General features: G+C 38.2%; 1 protein-coding gene across 6 annotated transcripts in view; it reads left to right on the forward strand.

Moving 5' to 3' along the window:
• The window catches only part of LHCGR (luteinizing hormone/choriogonadotropin receptor), a 60,553-nt gene extending 47,701 nt beyond the window's left edge, over positions 1-12,852 (forward strand). For 2 of the 6 annotated variants that reach the window (XM_040453790.1, XM_040453791.1), the window contains 2 exons: positions 942-1,022; positions 6,211-8,015. In XM_040453790.1, the coding sequence (XP_040309724.1) occupies positions 942-1,022; positions 6,211-7,363 (1,234 nt within the window). In that variant the 3' untranslated portion in view covers positions 7,364-8,015. Of the gene's footprint in view, positions 1-941; positions 1,023-6,210; positions 8,016-9,458; positions 10,022-12,799 lie in introns of those variants that run through there. The other 4 variants (XM_040453793.1, XM_040453795.1, XM_040453794.1 and 1 more) reach the window with 4 other exon arrangements.
• Positions 12,853-15,805: the final 2,953 nt, after the last annotated feature.

Raw genomic sequence — 15,805 nt, forward strand, 5'->3', positions numbered from 1 at the left:
ACACACACACACACACACACACACACACACACACACACACACACACACTTTGTCCAAATTTGAGGATTTATAAGGCTGACTCAAAATAACAAGCTGATTAATTTTTGAAAGTGAGTCCAGTAGGTCAAATAGTTCTGCTATATTATCCACCTTCCTGCTTTGCATACAAAGTTGTTTGTATAAGGAATTATCTTGTTAATGCTGGAGAAGAATAACATAGAAATTTCTAATTTCGACTGCCTCATTTCTCCTTCCTCCTTAGGAAAGGTTGGGTTTCTCACCACCTTCTCTCCTTCCCTCTATTTCTTCATCCAGTTTTCCTGTGTGCCTCCCTTTGATTTCACCTTAGGAATATAATAAGTATAGGCCCCTTTTAATTTATTGATACTTTTTCCCTTTCCATTAGGCTAAGCTTCTTGCAATGATGGAGGAGTAGAGAACACCCACATATATTTCTACACATAAGGAAACAAAGCAGAAAATTCACATCATCATGTCAGGTCCAGTATCTTCAAATCCTCACAGAAAATATTTCCTAGTTACAATTCAAAGCCATGAATTCTGAATGGCTACTTGTTCATCACGAGCAATGTGGTAAGGAGAGTGGGGAGGAGCAAACCCTCATATACCATAAGGGTAGTTTTTAATAAGCATCGAAAAATCTGTGATTCAATATGACCAATTTAAGTTTTTTCATCTCTGGAGCCCACACAAAACACTTAGCATTCAGAAGCATTTTATCTAAGCTGGAAGCCCTCTAATGACAATGCCAAAGCCTTCCCTCTTTCCCGGGAAAATGTTTCAGTCAGGACAATGGTGCAGAACACGACTGGCGTAATGGGCAAAGAATTTGGATGAACAAAGCATAAATAGACATGATCATGTTTAGTTTAAAGACCAAAGGCTCAAATGCTTTTTTTTTTAAACCTTTTTTCTTTCAGGCAGAATTTTTCATTTTCCATTTTTGAAAACTTTTCCAAACAATGTGAAAGCACAGCAAGGAGACCAAATAATGAAACACTGTAAGTATTTGCATGCAAAGAAATTCAGGAAACCATGTCTCGTTCTGTGTGCACCTTATTATTATCAATGCCAATGCTTTTCTTTTGATAAAAGTCTTCACTGGAGGGATGTTTGCAAAGCACTTTTTAATAGATTTAAAATGGGAATTTTTTCTTTACAAGTGGCATCCAGTTGAACAGACATTTAACTGTTTAAAAAACTCTTTAAAAAAATGTATCTACACATTCATTCTATAATTAAATTCTCCAAAGAAATTAAAATTTTTATTTGCAGGTATTTTGAGGTCACTTAGGGCTTGTTAAAATGACTTCATTTTAAAAAAATGACTTCATTTTTAGGAATTTTCACTAGTCAGTGGTCAGCATTCCACAAAGATTAACTGATTGCAAACATGGCTTCTAGAAGCAGTCACTTCCCTTCAAAGAGATTCAGGCCACCTTGACTACTATGCTCTGGAGCTTAAAATTATTCAACCTCAATGCTATCACTAACATACACTGGATGGGAGATCCGTTTCTATTCTACTGACTGACTTTTTTAACATTTTTCCTGGCTGCCTTGGCATTTCACCTACCTTCAAATGTAAAAGATCATGCCTCAAAAGATACTCCCAGCATCCCTAGGCCACATTTACTGTGATTTAGAAGTTTTATTATTCCCCCCATGTGTCCTTCAGGCTACAAAACCTGATACCCTTCTACAACACCTTGCCATTCTCCATTCCCTCTTCTACATCTTTTTTCTTTTCTCTTGTTTTTTTTTTCCCTATCAATCTGCAAGTTATGTAGAGGCAGCAGGGTGGTATGTTGGAAGGACCTTGGGCTTTGGGGCTTCTCAAAGTTGGATGTGAATCCTTGGCAGTAATGTTCCAGTAACACTGGGTATCCCTGGACAATAATTACCTTTTTTGAGACATTTTCCCTCATCTGCAAGGGACAGCAGAAATATCATTTGGCTTTCAGGGCCATAAAAGTGAAGAGAGTTGTTACAAAATGCAACAGCATCTGGGGTACATTAGAAATACCATACTCTGTATCCTTTTTTCTTTCATTTAGGTCCAACACCAACTGTCCTCCAGTGTTCTTTTTCCTCACCCTCCCTGCTCTTGTCTGGATGGTCTGTCGGTCACCTTCCATTAACTCTTTTGCAACCTGTGGCTTTTTCCTCATCAACAGGAAACGCTTCTGGCTGGAGTCATTGGTAGCCTCAAGGGGTAGTTTTGGGGACAAGAGACGTTAGCCCACTCTCAATCATCCTCATCAGCCCCACCCCAAGCCTTCCCAAAGAAGTCTACAGTCTCGAGTTTCCTATGCTAACACTGCTGTAAAACAAATCCCCTAATGTCCAGCATCCCCAAAACTATGTGAAATTAGTACATAAACTCTAGGTAAAAAGAGTGTGCTCCCTGTGAAATCTCCTTGCCCCCTTTCCCACCACAATGCTATTCCTAAGCCCCTGGAGGTGAGAAATTCTAGAGCCAGTCACTAAGCCCTACCTACTCTCCCCAAGGTATCAGTGTCCTTGCTGTTATTTATGGCTGGTCCCTTTGTTCTCCTACAGTCCCCGTCTTTCCTCCTGTCTTTGTTCATTGGAACTGGAGTGGCCCCTCCTTCCTCTGACTCAGTGTTGTAGGCCTATTCGAGTGCATTCAGACCCTTCAGTACTGAAGACAGCTCCCTGCCGGGTTTTGTCAATAAGCATGAGGCTCCCCTCAGGAGCTGTCCCAGGACACAAACCTAAGTAGCAGGTAGGTATTTGGTCTGAAGGCAAATCACCAAGGAGAAAAATTGCTAGACATATGCTGAGTAGGGAAAAAAAAAAGAAAAAAGAAAAAGAAAGAAAGAAAGAAAAGAAAAAGAAAAAAAGAAAGGACAAAGGACCAGAGGAGTGAGACAAGGAACACGTTTGACCTCTTACTGATAGAAATTTATTCAGAAATCATGGCAGAATTTTTCGAAGCTTTGAATTAGTGCTTCTGAAGTAGTTTTACTGGTAGCAGCTAAAGTAGTTTTGATAAGGGGAAAGCAGCAAAGGAAATAAGGCAGAAATAGTTGGAAAGTTTCCACCTGATTTAATAAAGGCTATTATTTTGGAGGAATCCTCCAGGGAACTTGCTTAAAACACAAGTTCCTGGGCTCTGTCCCTAGAGAATTTGATCCAGGGTTTGTAGTCAAGCCAGGAATCTGCACTTTAACAAACAGCCTGGTGATTCTGATGGAAGTGGTCCAAGGACCACACTTTGAAAAGCACTGACAGAGACAGTGACGTATAGGAAAGGCCATACACTACGGACATGAAGACCTACTGATGCCACTAGAGCCTAGTGCTGAGGGACCTTGAGCTAATCACTTGCCTTCTTTAATCTTAGTTTCCTTACCAATAAAATGAGGGGTTCGGTGAGATGTCTTTAAGAACAATTCTAATACTGGGGTGCCTGGGTGGCTTAGTCAGTTAAGTGTCCGACTTTGGCTTAGGGCATGATCTCACGGTTCATGGGTTCGAGCCCCGCATTGGACTCTGTGCTGACAGTTTGGAGCCTAGAGCCTGGAGCCTGCTTCGGATTCTGTGTCTCCCTCTCAGTCTTCCCCTCTTCGCTTGTGCTCTGTGTCTCTCAAAAATAATTAAAATTTTCTTAAAAAGAACTTTTCTAATGCTAAGAAATAACCTATTTCCTTACATCATTCTTTATAACCACCACATCGTTTTAAATATTAAAAAAAACAGATATTCTTTTAATGGGCATGAGATGAGGACAAATGTACCCATATTTAGTAATAAAGCAGGTGAGTTTCCTGTGCAATGTTCTGTACATAGCAACAATCCTTCGCTAGTTCCAAAGTGGTTTCTAAGAATTTCTAGCATCATCTTGGAGTCCCAGATCATGGATTTCTTTTTATTCTTTTTTAAATCTATGTTATTTCCCTTCAGTAATTGTACTGCTCAAATATGTTATTTCATCCACTCACTGAACTAGGTTCACACTTTCCTGTTCAGAACAGGAGTAGCTAAGTTTTGAGAGTAGAGAAAAATACTCTTTTAATGTATGAGGGACCCTAAGGTAAAATACTATTTGTAATGGCCCTGACAGAAAAATTATGCCCATTTCTCTAGCTAGCAAGATTATATTAGCAGACTGTGAGCAAAGAGAAAATTTGTTGAGCCTACATGCATCATACTGTACACACTCATTGTCCCTGTATCTTTTCAATTCCTCAGGGCCAGGATCACCCTGGTTTATTCACTCCACAAACATTTATTGGATAGTCTGAGCCAAAACTGTGTGAGGCACTGAGAGTTCAGAAATAAATAAGACCTAGTACCCTGCCTCCCAAGCTATCAAAGAATAGCTTCACAGACTATTAAAGAAGCCACCCATCATCACACAACGGCAATACGGTTTGATAATTACAATAGAACTTAAGTGCAGCCATGGCAGAGAGAAGGGGTGATAAACTCCTTAGGGGTGTGAAATCAAGAAAGGCTTCACAGAGGGGCTTACCTTTAAGAGTAAGAAGGAATTCACCAGAGATGAGGAGAAGGCAAGAAGAAGAAATAGCACATACAAAGACAGAAGGATGAAAGAGTAGATTCTGAGAGCCACAGTCATTTCATGTAACCAAAGGGAAGATTGCACAAGCAATCTGCAAGAGATACTTATAAGAATCCCTAACTTTTAGTGAGCACTTAATATGTGCCAAGTATTATTCTAAACATTCTGTAGGTAGTAATATAGTTAATCCTTAGCACAACCTTCCTGAGGGAAGTATGATTAGTATCTCTATTTGGCAAATGAAGACCTTGTGGCACAAAGATGGTAAGTAAACCTCCCACCCAGGTTTACACAGCCTGTAAAGTCAGTCTTGCTCCAGAGCCCAGGTTTCGAATTGTGCAGCACTATTGCTTCTTATAAATGAGACTGGAGGACGAGGCATAACCCAAATCATTCGAGGTTATCACAAGGAGTCTGGATTTTATCCCACAGACAACAAGAACCTAGCAAAAGTTTGAATTAATAGATCTGTACTTAAGAAGGGTCATTCTATGGGGCGCCTGGGTGGCTCAGTCAAGTTAAGCATCCGACTTCAGCTCAGGTCATGATCCTATGGTCTGTGAGTTCGAGCCCTGCATCCGGCTCTGTGCTGACAGTTCAGAGCCTGGAGCCTGCTTTGGATTCTGTGTCTCCCTCTCTCTCTACCTCCCCTCCACTTGCACTCTCTCCTTCAAAAATAAACATTAAAAAAAAAAGTAAAGAAAAGCCATCGTAGGAGGAAGGTACCGATGGAGCAAGAGAGGGCCAAAATTAGAGGAAAGATGCTGGGGGGAAACTAATGTAATTGTCCTACAAGAGAGGATGAAAATCTTAACATAATTATTAGCAGTGGGTTTGGGAGGAAGAGGTTAGCAGAGTTGGGATTGTTCCTTCACTAGAGTTGGAACCCCTCTTCAAACTACTCTCTGAATTTGACTCATACCCCTAAGGAGTATCTATTTTCACCATTTCTCCCTATTGTCCATATCTGTATTTGGCTTCAGCTCCTGGGTTTCTGATTGTCCATCCTTGGTTTCCACTTCTTACCTGGGCTATTTGATTAGCCAGGGACCAATGTTGAAGCTAGTCTACCCACAGCTGATAATCTTCGGCAGTGTGAGCCCTTCAGTCCCATTAGTGTTCTACCAAAGACACATGGCCTGACAGCAGTTTGGCAACTAAATGAGATGAATACCTAGGAAAATGCCAAGAAAGGGTTCTTGTAGACATAGCAAGCATATACTGTGTCTCTAAATTTGTTTTCCAAAGAAAACTCATCCGTTGTAAACAGCTTCATAAGTCTGTGCATCAACAGGAGATACCTATACATATATACATATACATATACATATATATGTATGTATATATATATATACATATATATATATATATATATATATAGCTTTTCATTCCCTAAAGAAATTCCTATTTCCATTCAGAATTCTAAGATAATTTAACAAATTGTTTAACAATAATTTAACAAATAAACATTATTTGTTAATAATTTAACAAACCTAAGACTGAGGCTGTTGTGGCTTTGTTCCCTTTTGTTTCATAGGCTTAAAAAAAAAAAACCACTAAGGATGACTCATTTTTTTAAAGACAAAGAATCATAGAAAATCTCAAGTTTACATTGAGACAAAATATTCTTCTTACAGTTATTCTGCCATCTTTGCTGAGAGTGAACTGAGTGCCTGGGATTATGACTATGGTTTCTGCTCACCCAAGACACTCCGATGTGCTCCCGAACCAGATGCTTTTAATCCCTGTGAAGATATTATGGGCTATGACTTCCTCAGGGTTCTGATTTGGCTTATTAATATCCTAGCCATCGTGGGAAATGTGACTGTCCTCGTTGTTCTCCTGACTAGTCGTTATAAACTAACAGTGCCCCGTTTTCTCATGTGCAATCTCTCCTTTGCAGACTTTTGCATGGGGCTCTATCTGCTGCTCATTGCCTCAGTTGATTCCCAAACCAAAGGACAATATTATAACCATGCCATAGATTGGCAGACAGGGAATGGGTGTAGTGCAGCTGGCTTTTTCACTGTATTTTCAAGTGAGCTTTCTGTCTACACACTCACAGTTATCACACTAGAAAGATGGCACACTATAACCTATGCTATTCAGCTGGACCAAAAGCTGCGTTTAAGACATGCCATTCCTATTATGCTTGTAGGATGGCTCTTTTCTACTCTAGTTGCCATGTTGCCCCTTGTGGGTGTCAGCAATTATATGAAGGTCAGCATTTGTCTCCCCATGGATGTGGAAACCACTCTCTCACAAGTCTACATATTAACCATCCTGATACTCAATGTGGTGGCCTTCATCATCATTTGTGCTTGCTACATCAAAATTTATTTTGCAGTTCAAAATCCAGAGCTGATGGCTACCAACAAAGATAAAAAAATTGCTAAGAAAATGGCGGTCCTCATCTTCACTGATTTCACCTGCATGGCACCTATCTCTTTTTTTGCCATCTCAGCTGCCTTCAAAGTGCCCCTTATCACAGTAACCAATTCTAAAGTTTTACTGGTTCTTTTTTATCCTGTCAATTCTTGCGCCAATCCATTTCTGTATGCGATTTTCACAAAGGCATTCCAAAGGGATTTCTTTCTGTTGCTGAGCAAATTTGGCTGCTGTAAACATCGGGCTGAACTTTATAGAAGGAAGGATTTTTTGGCTTATACCTCTAACTGCAAAAATGGCTTCACTGGATCAAATAAGCCTTCTCAGTCCACCCTGAAGTTGTCTACATTGCACTGTCAATATACAGCTATCCCAGACAAGACTTGCTATAAAGAATGTTAACTGTTTTATCAGTAACCACATTATTGAGTAGTACTTAAACATGTAAAAAATAATCTGTACCAGTAATTTTAACATAAACAGTTGGTGTTAGGAAACTATTTATTCTCAAGCACATTGAGCAAAAACAAGATATCTACCTAGCTCAAAGTGTTGTCCATGACCATTGCCAATCTAAAAACTACTTGTCATTGGTACATGATGACACAAAATACAAAAACTGAAAGTGTGTAGAAACATTTCTAGCAATTTTGACAGAGTAATTTAATGTCTGTTGAATCTAGTGCTTTTGAATGAGGTGGTATTTTACATATCTTTGCTTCTTTCTCATTTCACCTTTGTAGTAATTTTTACTGCAATTTATAGTCCATTACAGATTTGAAATTTAAAATAACTGGTTCTTTTCCTCAGATGGTTTGAAAAGCACACTGCAGAGATGCACTGCCCAATCTGGTAGCCACTAGCCATATGCAGCTAAATTAAAATTAAAATGTAATTTCTCCCATAGAATTTCTAGAAGAAACTATAGGCTGTAATTTCTTTGACATCGGCCTTAGCAATACTTTTCTAGATAGTGTCTTCGGGCAAGGAGAGCAAAAGTAAAAATATATGCAAATGATATATCTGATAAGGCATCAATATCCAAATATATATATATATATGTATATATATATATATAAAGAAGTCAACATCAAAAAAATCAAATAATCTGATTTTAAAATGGGCGGAGAACCTGAATACACATTTTTCCAAAGAAGATAAAACAGATGGCCAACAGACACATGAATAAATGTTCAACATCACGAATCGTAAGGGAAATGCAAATTAAAACCACAGTGGGATACCACCTTACACATGTGAGAATGGCTACATTCAAAAAGACAAGACATAACAAGTGTTGGCGAGGATGTGGAGAAAAGGGAAACCTTGTCCACTGTTGGTAGGAAGGTAAATTGGTGCAACCACTGTGTAAAACAGTATGGGGCTCGTCAAAAAATTCAAAATAGAAATCCCATCCAACCCAATAATTCAACTTCTAGGTATTTATCCAAAAAAAACCAAACAATAATTTGAAAAGATATATGACCCCTTTGTTTATTGAAGCATTATTTACAATAACCAAGCTATAGAACCAACCCAAGCATCCACAGACAGATGAATGGATAAAAAAGATTTGGAAAATACACACACACAGTGAAATACTACTCAACCGTAAAAAAGAATGAAGTTTTGTCATCCATGAATGGATGGACCTAGACATGGACCAAAAAGGTACTATGCTAAGTGAAATGAGTCAGACAGAGAAAAGAAATACTATATGACTTCACTTACGTGTGGACTCTAAAAATCAAAACAAACTGAAGAAACTTCCTCATAAATACAAAGAACAGATTGGTTGTTGCCAGAGGGGAGAAGGGTGGCAAAATAAGCAAAATAGGTAAAGAGGATAAAATGGTACATATTTCCAGTTATAAAATAATAGGTCACAGGCATAGAAAAGTACAGCATAGAGAATAGAGTCAATAATATTGTAATAACTTTGTATGATGATAGATGGTAACTACACTTACCTGGTAAACATTTTGTAATTTATATAACTGTGAAATCACTATGATTTACACCTGAAACTAATATAATGTTATAGGGTCAACTTTACTTCAATTAAAAATTTTTAAAAAATGTTTAAAAACTTTGTGTGATACTATAATGGTGTATACGGGTCATTATACATTTATCCAAATCCATAGAATGAATGCCAGGAGTGAACTCTTATGTAAATTATGGACTCCGATGAGTCAAAAGAGGTTCACCAATTGTAGGGTATGTGCCACCCTTGTAGAGAATATTGGTGAGGGGGGAGGCCATGTGTTGTGTGGCAGGGGGAGTGGGTATATGGGAAATCTATGTACCTTCCACCCAATCTTGCTGTGAACCTAAAACTACTCTAAAAAATACATTTTACAATTAAAATTTTTGAAAGCAAAAAAATTAAAAATTAAAAAATAAAATAAGTTGCACACATCAGTACTCATCAGCCTATCTATACACTTCAGCATGGTTATCCCTAACCAAGGCTCAATATTTATTTACATTTTAGGTGAGACTTACACATAGTAAAATGGACAAATACCAAGCATACCACTTAGTTTTGAGAAGAGCATACATCCATGTGATCCCAAACCTCTATGAAGACATAGAACACTATCACCTTCAGAAAGTTTCCTCATGCCCCTTCTTTGTTAATCCCTCACTCCCACCACCACCCCAGTGGTAACAATGGTTCTGATTTTTTCCCCATAGATAAGTTTTGCCTGTTCTAGAACTTCATATAAATGGAATCATACAGTATATACTCCTGTGTAAGACTTCTCTGACTCAACACAATGTTTCTGCTATTCATCCAGGCTGTTGTTTGAATTTTCTTTTCATTGTTGAATAGTCCATTCCATTTCATTGCCAAGTTATATGAATATAACACTGTTTTCCACTCTTCCACTGATGGATATCTGGGTTATTTCCAGTTTTTAGCTCTCCTTTGACATTTTATTATATAAATGTATAGTCATAACTAGACTATGTATTTAATCCACCTTCAACCTTTATGTCATTGTGCAAAGTGATCCAAATAGATAAAAGATTTCATAAAATTTACAAAGTATCTCTTCTCTGTATGTTTTTCACATTTCTGACTTTTCTACTATATAACTAGTTACTTCTCTTTACTCTTTACATTTACAGATGCAATCCTCTCTGGTAAGCTAGTGTTCTAGAATTTGTCTCAGTGATATGAGAGAATACTAATTAGTTGTGTGCTACATACATACACAATAAACTTTTTGATTAATTCATAAATCCCAGAACCAAAAGAACTAAGTAAGCAAAAAAGAAGAAGGTAAAACAAAAAAATAAAATATATCCTTGTGGAGAAACTACTTAAATTATGTCTTCTTAAATACTCTTTGAGCCAAGGTACTTGGACACATACTCTGAAAATAACTTTTATGGCCTTTTCCACAAATGTTTTTATTCTCTACATTATAATTTAAGTTACAGCATAGACCTACAGTTTACTATCTCCCTCATCCTCTTATCTTTTCACTCACTAAGACCCGCCAGCTGTTCCTTTCAATTGTCTTCCACATCAATTCTTTATTTTGCATTCTTGCTGTCCCACAGACACTTCAGGCCATTCCCCCTTACCTCAGAAGTGCTATCAAATCTCCTTCATTTTTGTTCATATCCTATCTTTGCCATGTCCATACTCTCATATCCACCACTGATTAATCTTCCTAAAATCCTATTTCATCCTATTACTTACATGCCAAAGTCCTGAGCAGCTCATCAGTATGTATAAATTTAAGTTTTAGCTCCTATCCTAACATTCAAAGAGCTCCAGAACTCATTCTCAAAAACCTGCTCACTTGATCTGCTGCTCTTCTTCTGCAGGCAACACATTGTCCTACTTGCCTTTCCTTAGCTGTGCCCCATGCTTCTGCATTCTGGCACCCATACCACTAGGACCATCTGGAATACCCTCTTCCTTACCTGCCCTCCTTGGGCACCTTTAAGACCCAGCCACAGGTTTATCTTTGCTACCAAGCTCTTCTTAATTCACCCTCTCCCTAATCCATGGAATTTCAGACACCTCCTTTACCTGAAATAAAGCAGGGCGTAGACAATAAATAAGTGACCCAAAGTGATGTCTCTCTTTGGACTTCTTTTGCACTTGTCGTCCCTCTCACTCATTTTTTATTCTACACGGCTGGGTGTTACTACCTTTACACATCTATCTCTTATTTCACCTATCTTATAAATTTCCTTAGTGATACACTCATCTCTTTCACTTGTTTCTCCCACTATATCTATCCTAGAATCTTACACATATTAGGTGATTAATCATTTTTTTCAGCTGATTCACTTTTACAACTAAAAAATAAAACAAATCCTTATGAAGAAGCATTTCCTTATGAGATGGTCTTATAGAAAGCATTTGTATTCTTAATCTGTGTAATCCTTCATACATAAATTATAAAAATATCAAACGCTCCAGAAATTTTTTTCTATCTTGTGGGGGGGTTTTATGCCATGCTAGAGATTATCATTGGCAGATTGCCAAATGACTAAGAAGCATTATTTAATCAAGAATAACTCATCTAAATTTACAGCATATTTTTAAAAGTTACTTTGTCCTCCATTCCTAACATTTGCTGTAAAGGGCCTGGTTTTAGTTTCCTCAGAAATGTATTAAGTCCAGGGGCACCTAGGTGGCTCAGTCAGTTGGGCAACTGACTTCGGCTCAGGACATGATCTCATGGTTCGTGAGTTTGAGCCCCGCATTGGGCTCTGTGTGGACAGCTCAGAGCCTGGAGCCTGCTTTGGATTCTGTGTCTCCCTCTCTCTCTGCCCCTCCCCCACTCACACTCTGTCTCTCTCTCTCAAAAATAAATATTTTTAAAAATAGTTTTTAAAAATGTATTAAGTCCACATGTAAATTAAGAATCTTTATGTCACAAAGATTTCAATAAATGTGTTCCTAACTGGAAATAATCTCTTCTTCAAAATGTCCAATATTTTATTAATATTGAGTTTCTTCCTAAGAGTTATTACCATAGCCTTCCTATTTATAATTTAGCTTTCTAGTTATAAATCACAAAGTTCCCACATGGCATATTAGAGTGTATTTACATGAAAACAGCATAATATTAACCTAATAACAGGAGTCAAAAGAAAATCCCCACTAAATTCCCCAGCTCACTACTCCAATTAAATGTTGCTATTCATTCTAAAGTTATGTATTTTCCTACACAACTAAAATTACTGAAACTGAGTGCTTCGGCCAGAACTGTAACCTCTTTGCCCTGTGGAGTGTGAGCTGTGCAGATGATTATGTGCACAAATTATAGCACATTGAGTAAAATAGGTAAAGAAGGTATTCCAAGCAAGGTCAGTTGGTCAGTCCCTAAGAGACTAACTGTACTAATTCAGCAAGATCTTCTTAGCCTGCAGGGAAAGGTGGAAAGTATGTAAGAAAGCACTGTAGGATGTGAGCATGAGAAAAAGTTTGAAATCGGAATTAGGACACATGATACTTTCACAAATTTCATTTAACACAGAAAACTGTAACCTCTATAATAGAGATACTTTCTCCACTTATAAAAGAGTACAGGATGACATTTGCCAAGGTACTGTATTTACAAGAACTTAGAACCTACCTTATGGAATTTTGTTATAATATACACCAAGAAATGCTCAAGCTTGGACATAATGAGTAAAAGTACTAACTACCATATCAAAGCCAAACCTCAGATAAATACCACCTGTAGGATTTATAGAATAATTTTTTCTTTAAAATGTACTAAATAGGATTTGTCTTACTCTATTTAGCATATGAATTGACAATATTTAACAGGGGGTTTTTTTGTTTATTTATTTTTTTAGATTTATTTATTTTTGATAGAGACAGAGCACAAGTGGGGGAAGGGCAGAGAGAGAAGGAGACACAGCATCCAAAGCAGGCTCCAGGCTCTGAGCTGTCCACTCAGAGCCTGACGCAGGGCTTGAACTCAAACCGTGAGATTGTGACCTGAACCGAAGTCAGATGCTTAACCCGCTGAGCCACACAGGTGCCCCATTTTTTGTTTGTTTTTTTAAGAGAGAGAGAGAACATGTGTGAAGTCAGGGAGGGGTAGAGAGGAAGGCAGACAGAGGATCAGAAGCAGGCTCTGCACTCACAGTAGAGAGTCCGATGCAGGGCTTGAACTCGCAAACCACGAAATCATGACATGAGCCTAAGTCGGATGCTTAACCAACTGAGCCACCCGGGCACCCTGTAATATTTTTTTTTAACTATGAGTCATGACTCATCAGTACGTAGTTAAATCAATTTAGTGGGTCAAGACCATCAATTTTTAATGCAATAGAACAGAATCAAACAAAATATAGGCCATTACATGCTAAAGATAAGCATAATTTTCTGAAACTTTAATTTGTATTATGTGTGTCTATATCCATGCAAACATATACTGGTTAATTTCTTAGTGTAGATCCTGGCTAAAAAAGAAATGAAAATCACTGATTTAGACAACTTCTCAAGAAGTAGGATTTTTTTCCTAGGATTATTTGAGACTAATAAAAGGGCACCAGGTCGAAAATAGAGAATCTCTTAGCAGCCACCGCTAAAACTATCATCATTTATATTAGTATGCCAAGATTGTTAGCTTTGTTTTGTTTTGTGGTAAGCTTACTTTTAAATTGATTTTTTGCATTTTAAAGGATCAGGGGCCTGAGGGCATGCAGAGACACAAATGGGGCAAGTGTGACTTTTTTCTCTAATGATAAAAAATAAAGAGGACCACATAAATAAATAAAGAGGATCAATATAATAATAGTATTTGTGATACACCATTTTTAAAAAATTGCTGAGGCAAAGTGAGATTTTAAAATCCACAGTGGAAAAGAGGAAGGAAATTTTAAAAACACCTGTTATTGCCTCTCCCAAACACTTAAACCAACACATTAAACCCCAATTCCCAAGTGAATGGACCCTGTCAATAAATTCCACCCTTAATTTGCAATAAAGTTTGTCTAGGACAAGTACAGAATGATTGGATGATGCTGGGAGGAAGAAAGCAAGAAGAACACTAGAAAGTATACTCTTCAGTCCTGGATGGGTACATTTCAGGAATAAACACAACAAATGAGTTCCCTCTTTTTGCCTTCCATGTAGAAGAGACGGACATTTCATGGTAGACAACATTCATAAAGAACCCATAGCTCCCTTGGGGCGCCTGGGTGGCGCAGTCGGTTAAGCGTCCGACTTCAGCCAGGTCACGAACTCGAGGTCCATGAGTTCGAGCCCCGCATCAGGCTCTGGGCTGATGGCCCAGAGCCTGGAGCCTGTTTCCGATTCTGTGTCTCCCTCTCTCTCTGCCCCTCCCCCGTTCATGCTCTGTCTCTCTCTGTCCCAAAAATAAATAAACGTTGAAAAAAAAAAATTTAAAAAAAAAAAAAAAAGAACCCATAGCTCCCAAAGTTCTCAAGAACCAGACAAGGATCTGGGATAGCAGTGGTCATAGGGAAAGGGATAATCACTCTGAGGATGAAGAGGGCATAGCTGGCAAATCTGGTTAGAAGTGCAACACTAGTACTAACTGAATCCTCCTGCAGCTGCCAACTTTAGGCCAAAGACAGCACCCCACAAATGTTGTTCAAGAACCAGAAGAGATGAATGCAGATTTTGAAAAGATCTACCAGTAGCTGAGTCCCTTGGGTAGGACAGGACAAGTACTGGAATAAATTAAACTCTTCAAGTGGGATTGCCTCTGAAAAAGAAATGAGGAATTCGCCCTGTGACCACCCAAACCCAAGTATCTAATCCTTGGGGAGGTTTCAGAGACCATTACCTACTCATTTCACTACCGGTTTGTGTATGAGAGTTACGATCCTGGAGAACACCAATTAGGGCCAAAACCAGGATCTTAGAGACCATGTATACTCTACCTGTTAAGAGAAGCAGAATGATGGGGAAATGTTCCTTTGAGGAATTTGAATCTACTAAGGAAAAGAATATTACCGAACAGCTTACTAAGATATCAGTTTGCTTTGTTTTTACTGCTGCAGGAAAATGAGACCTACTGTGCATTGCATTTCCTCTCCCTGATTTTAAGATAGTTATCCAGGTCTTTCTGTGTCAAATGAGATTGCCTGACCAAAACAGAAGGTTCCTGAAGAATGCATCTCTTCTTGACTTTTACTTTGGAAAACCTAAACTGAATGAGGGGATTCCCTGGGAGAGCAAAGGAAGAGAGATAGTGTCTTTCAGGGGGAAAGAGAATGCAAAGCGGTCTTCCACTGTTATGAAAAAGAGGGAAAAAAAAAAAAAAAAAACAGGGATAGAGAAAAACCCACCATGACTAAGAAGACAGAAGTCTGAAGTTTCAAGAAGTAGAATGGGAACTAACCACTTCCTCACAACTCTCAGGGAGATAGCAACATATGATGAAGAATGGCCTAGCCACATGATAAGCCTAGAGAGGCAGATCCTTAACTCCAGGGATCCTGGCCTCAGCAAAGATTTCCATGTTCAAGTATAATATAGGCTCAACAGAGACATCTGCTTCCAAGGGACCATTTGGGCTTATACAATCAATACATCACTAGTGATGAGTGTAGACCAAAGACCTAGAGAAGCTTCTTGACTATCCCTCTACTTACAAGATTCTCCAGGATCTGTTGTAACATGGTTTAGGGAGAAATGGTAGGACACTAGCCCCAATCTAATAACTGATGCTGACTTTACCATGAAGGAGAATTGGAATATGATTTAAATTTTACTTTAACATTAAAGAAATGTGATATTTCTTCATGTTCCATCATGTCTGATTCATCTATGATTCATAATGGCACAGATAACAAAGGCTTTAAAAAAAGGAAAGAAATATAAAA

The sequence above is a fragment of the Herpailurus yagouaroundi genome, unplaced genomic scaffold, assembly GCF_014898765.1.
Source record: "Herpailurus yagouaroundi ecotype Mexico unplaced genomic scaffold, PumYag 210, whole genome shotgun sequence".
Classification (NCBI taxonomy): domain Eukaryota; kingdom Metazoa; phylum Chordata; class Mammalia; order Carnivora; family Felidae; genus Herpailurus; species Herpailurus yagouaroundi.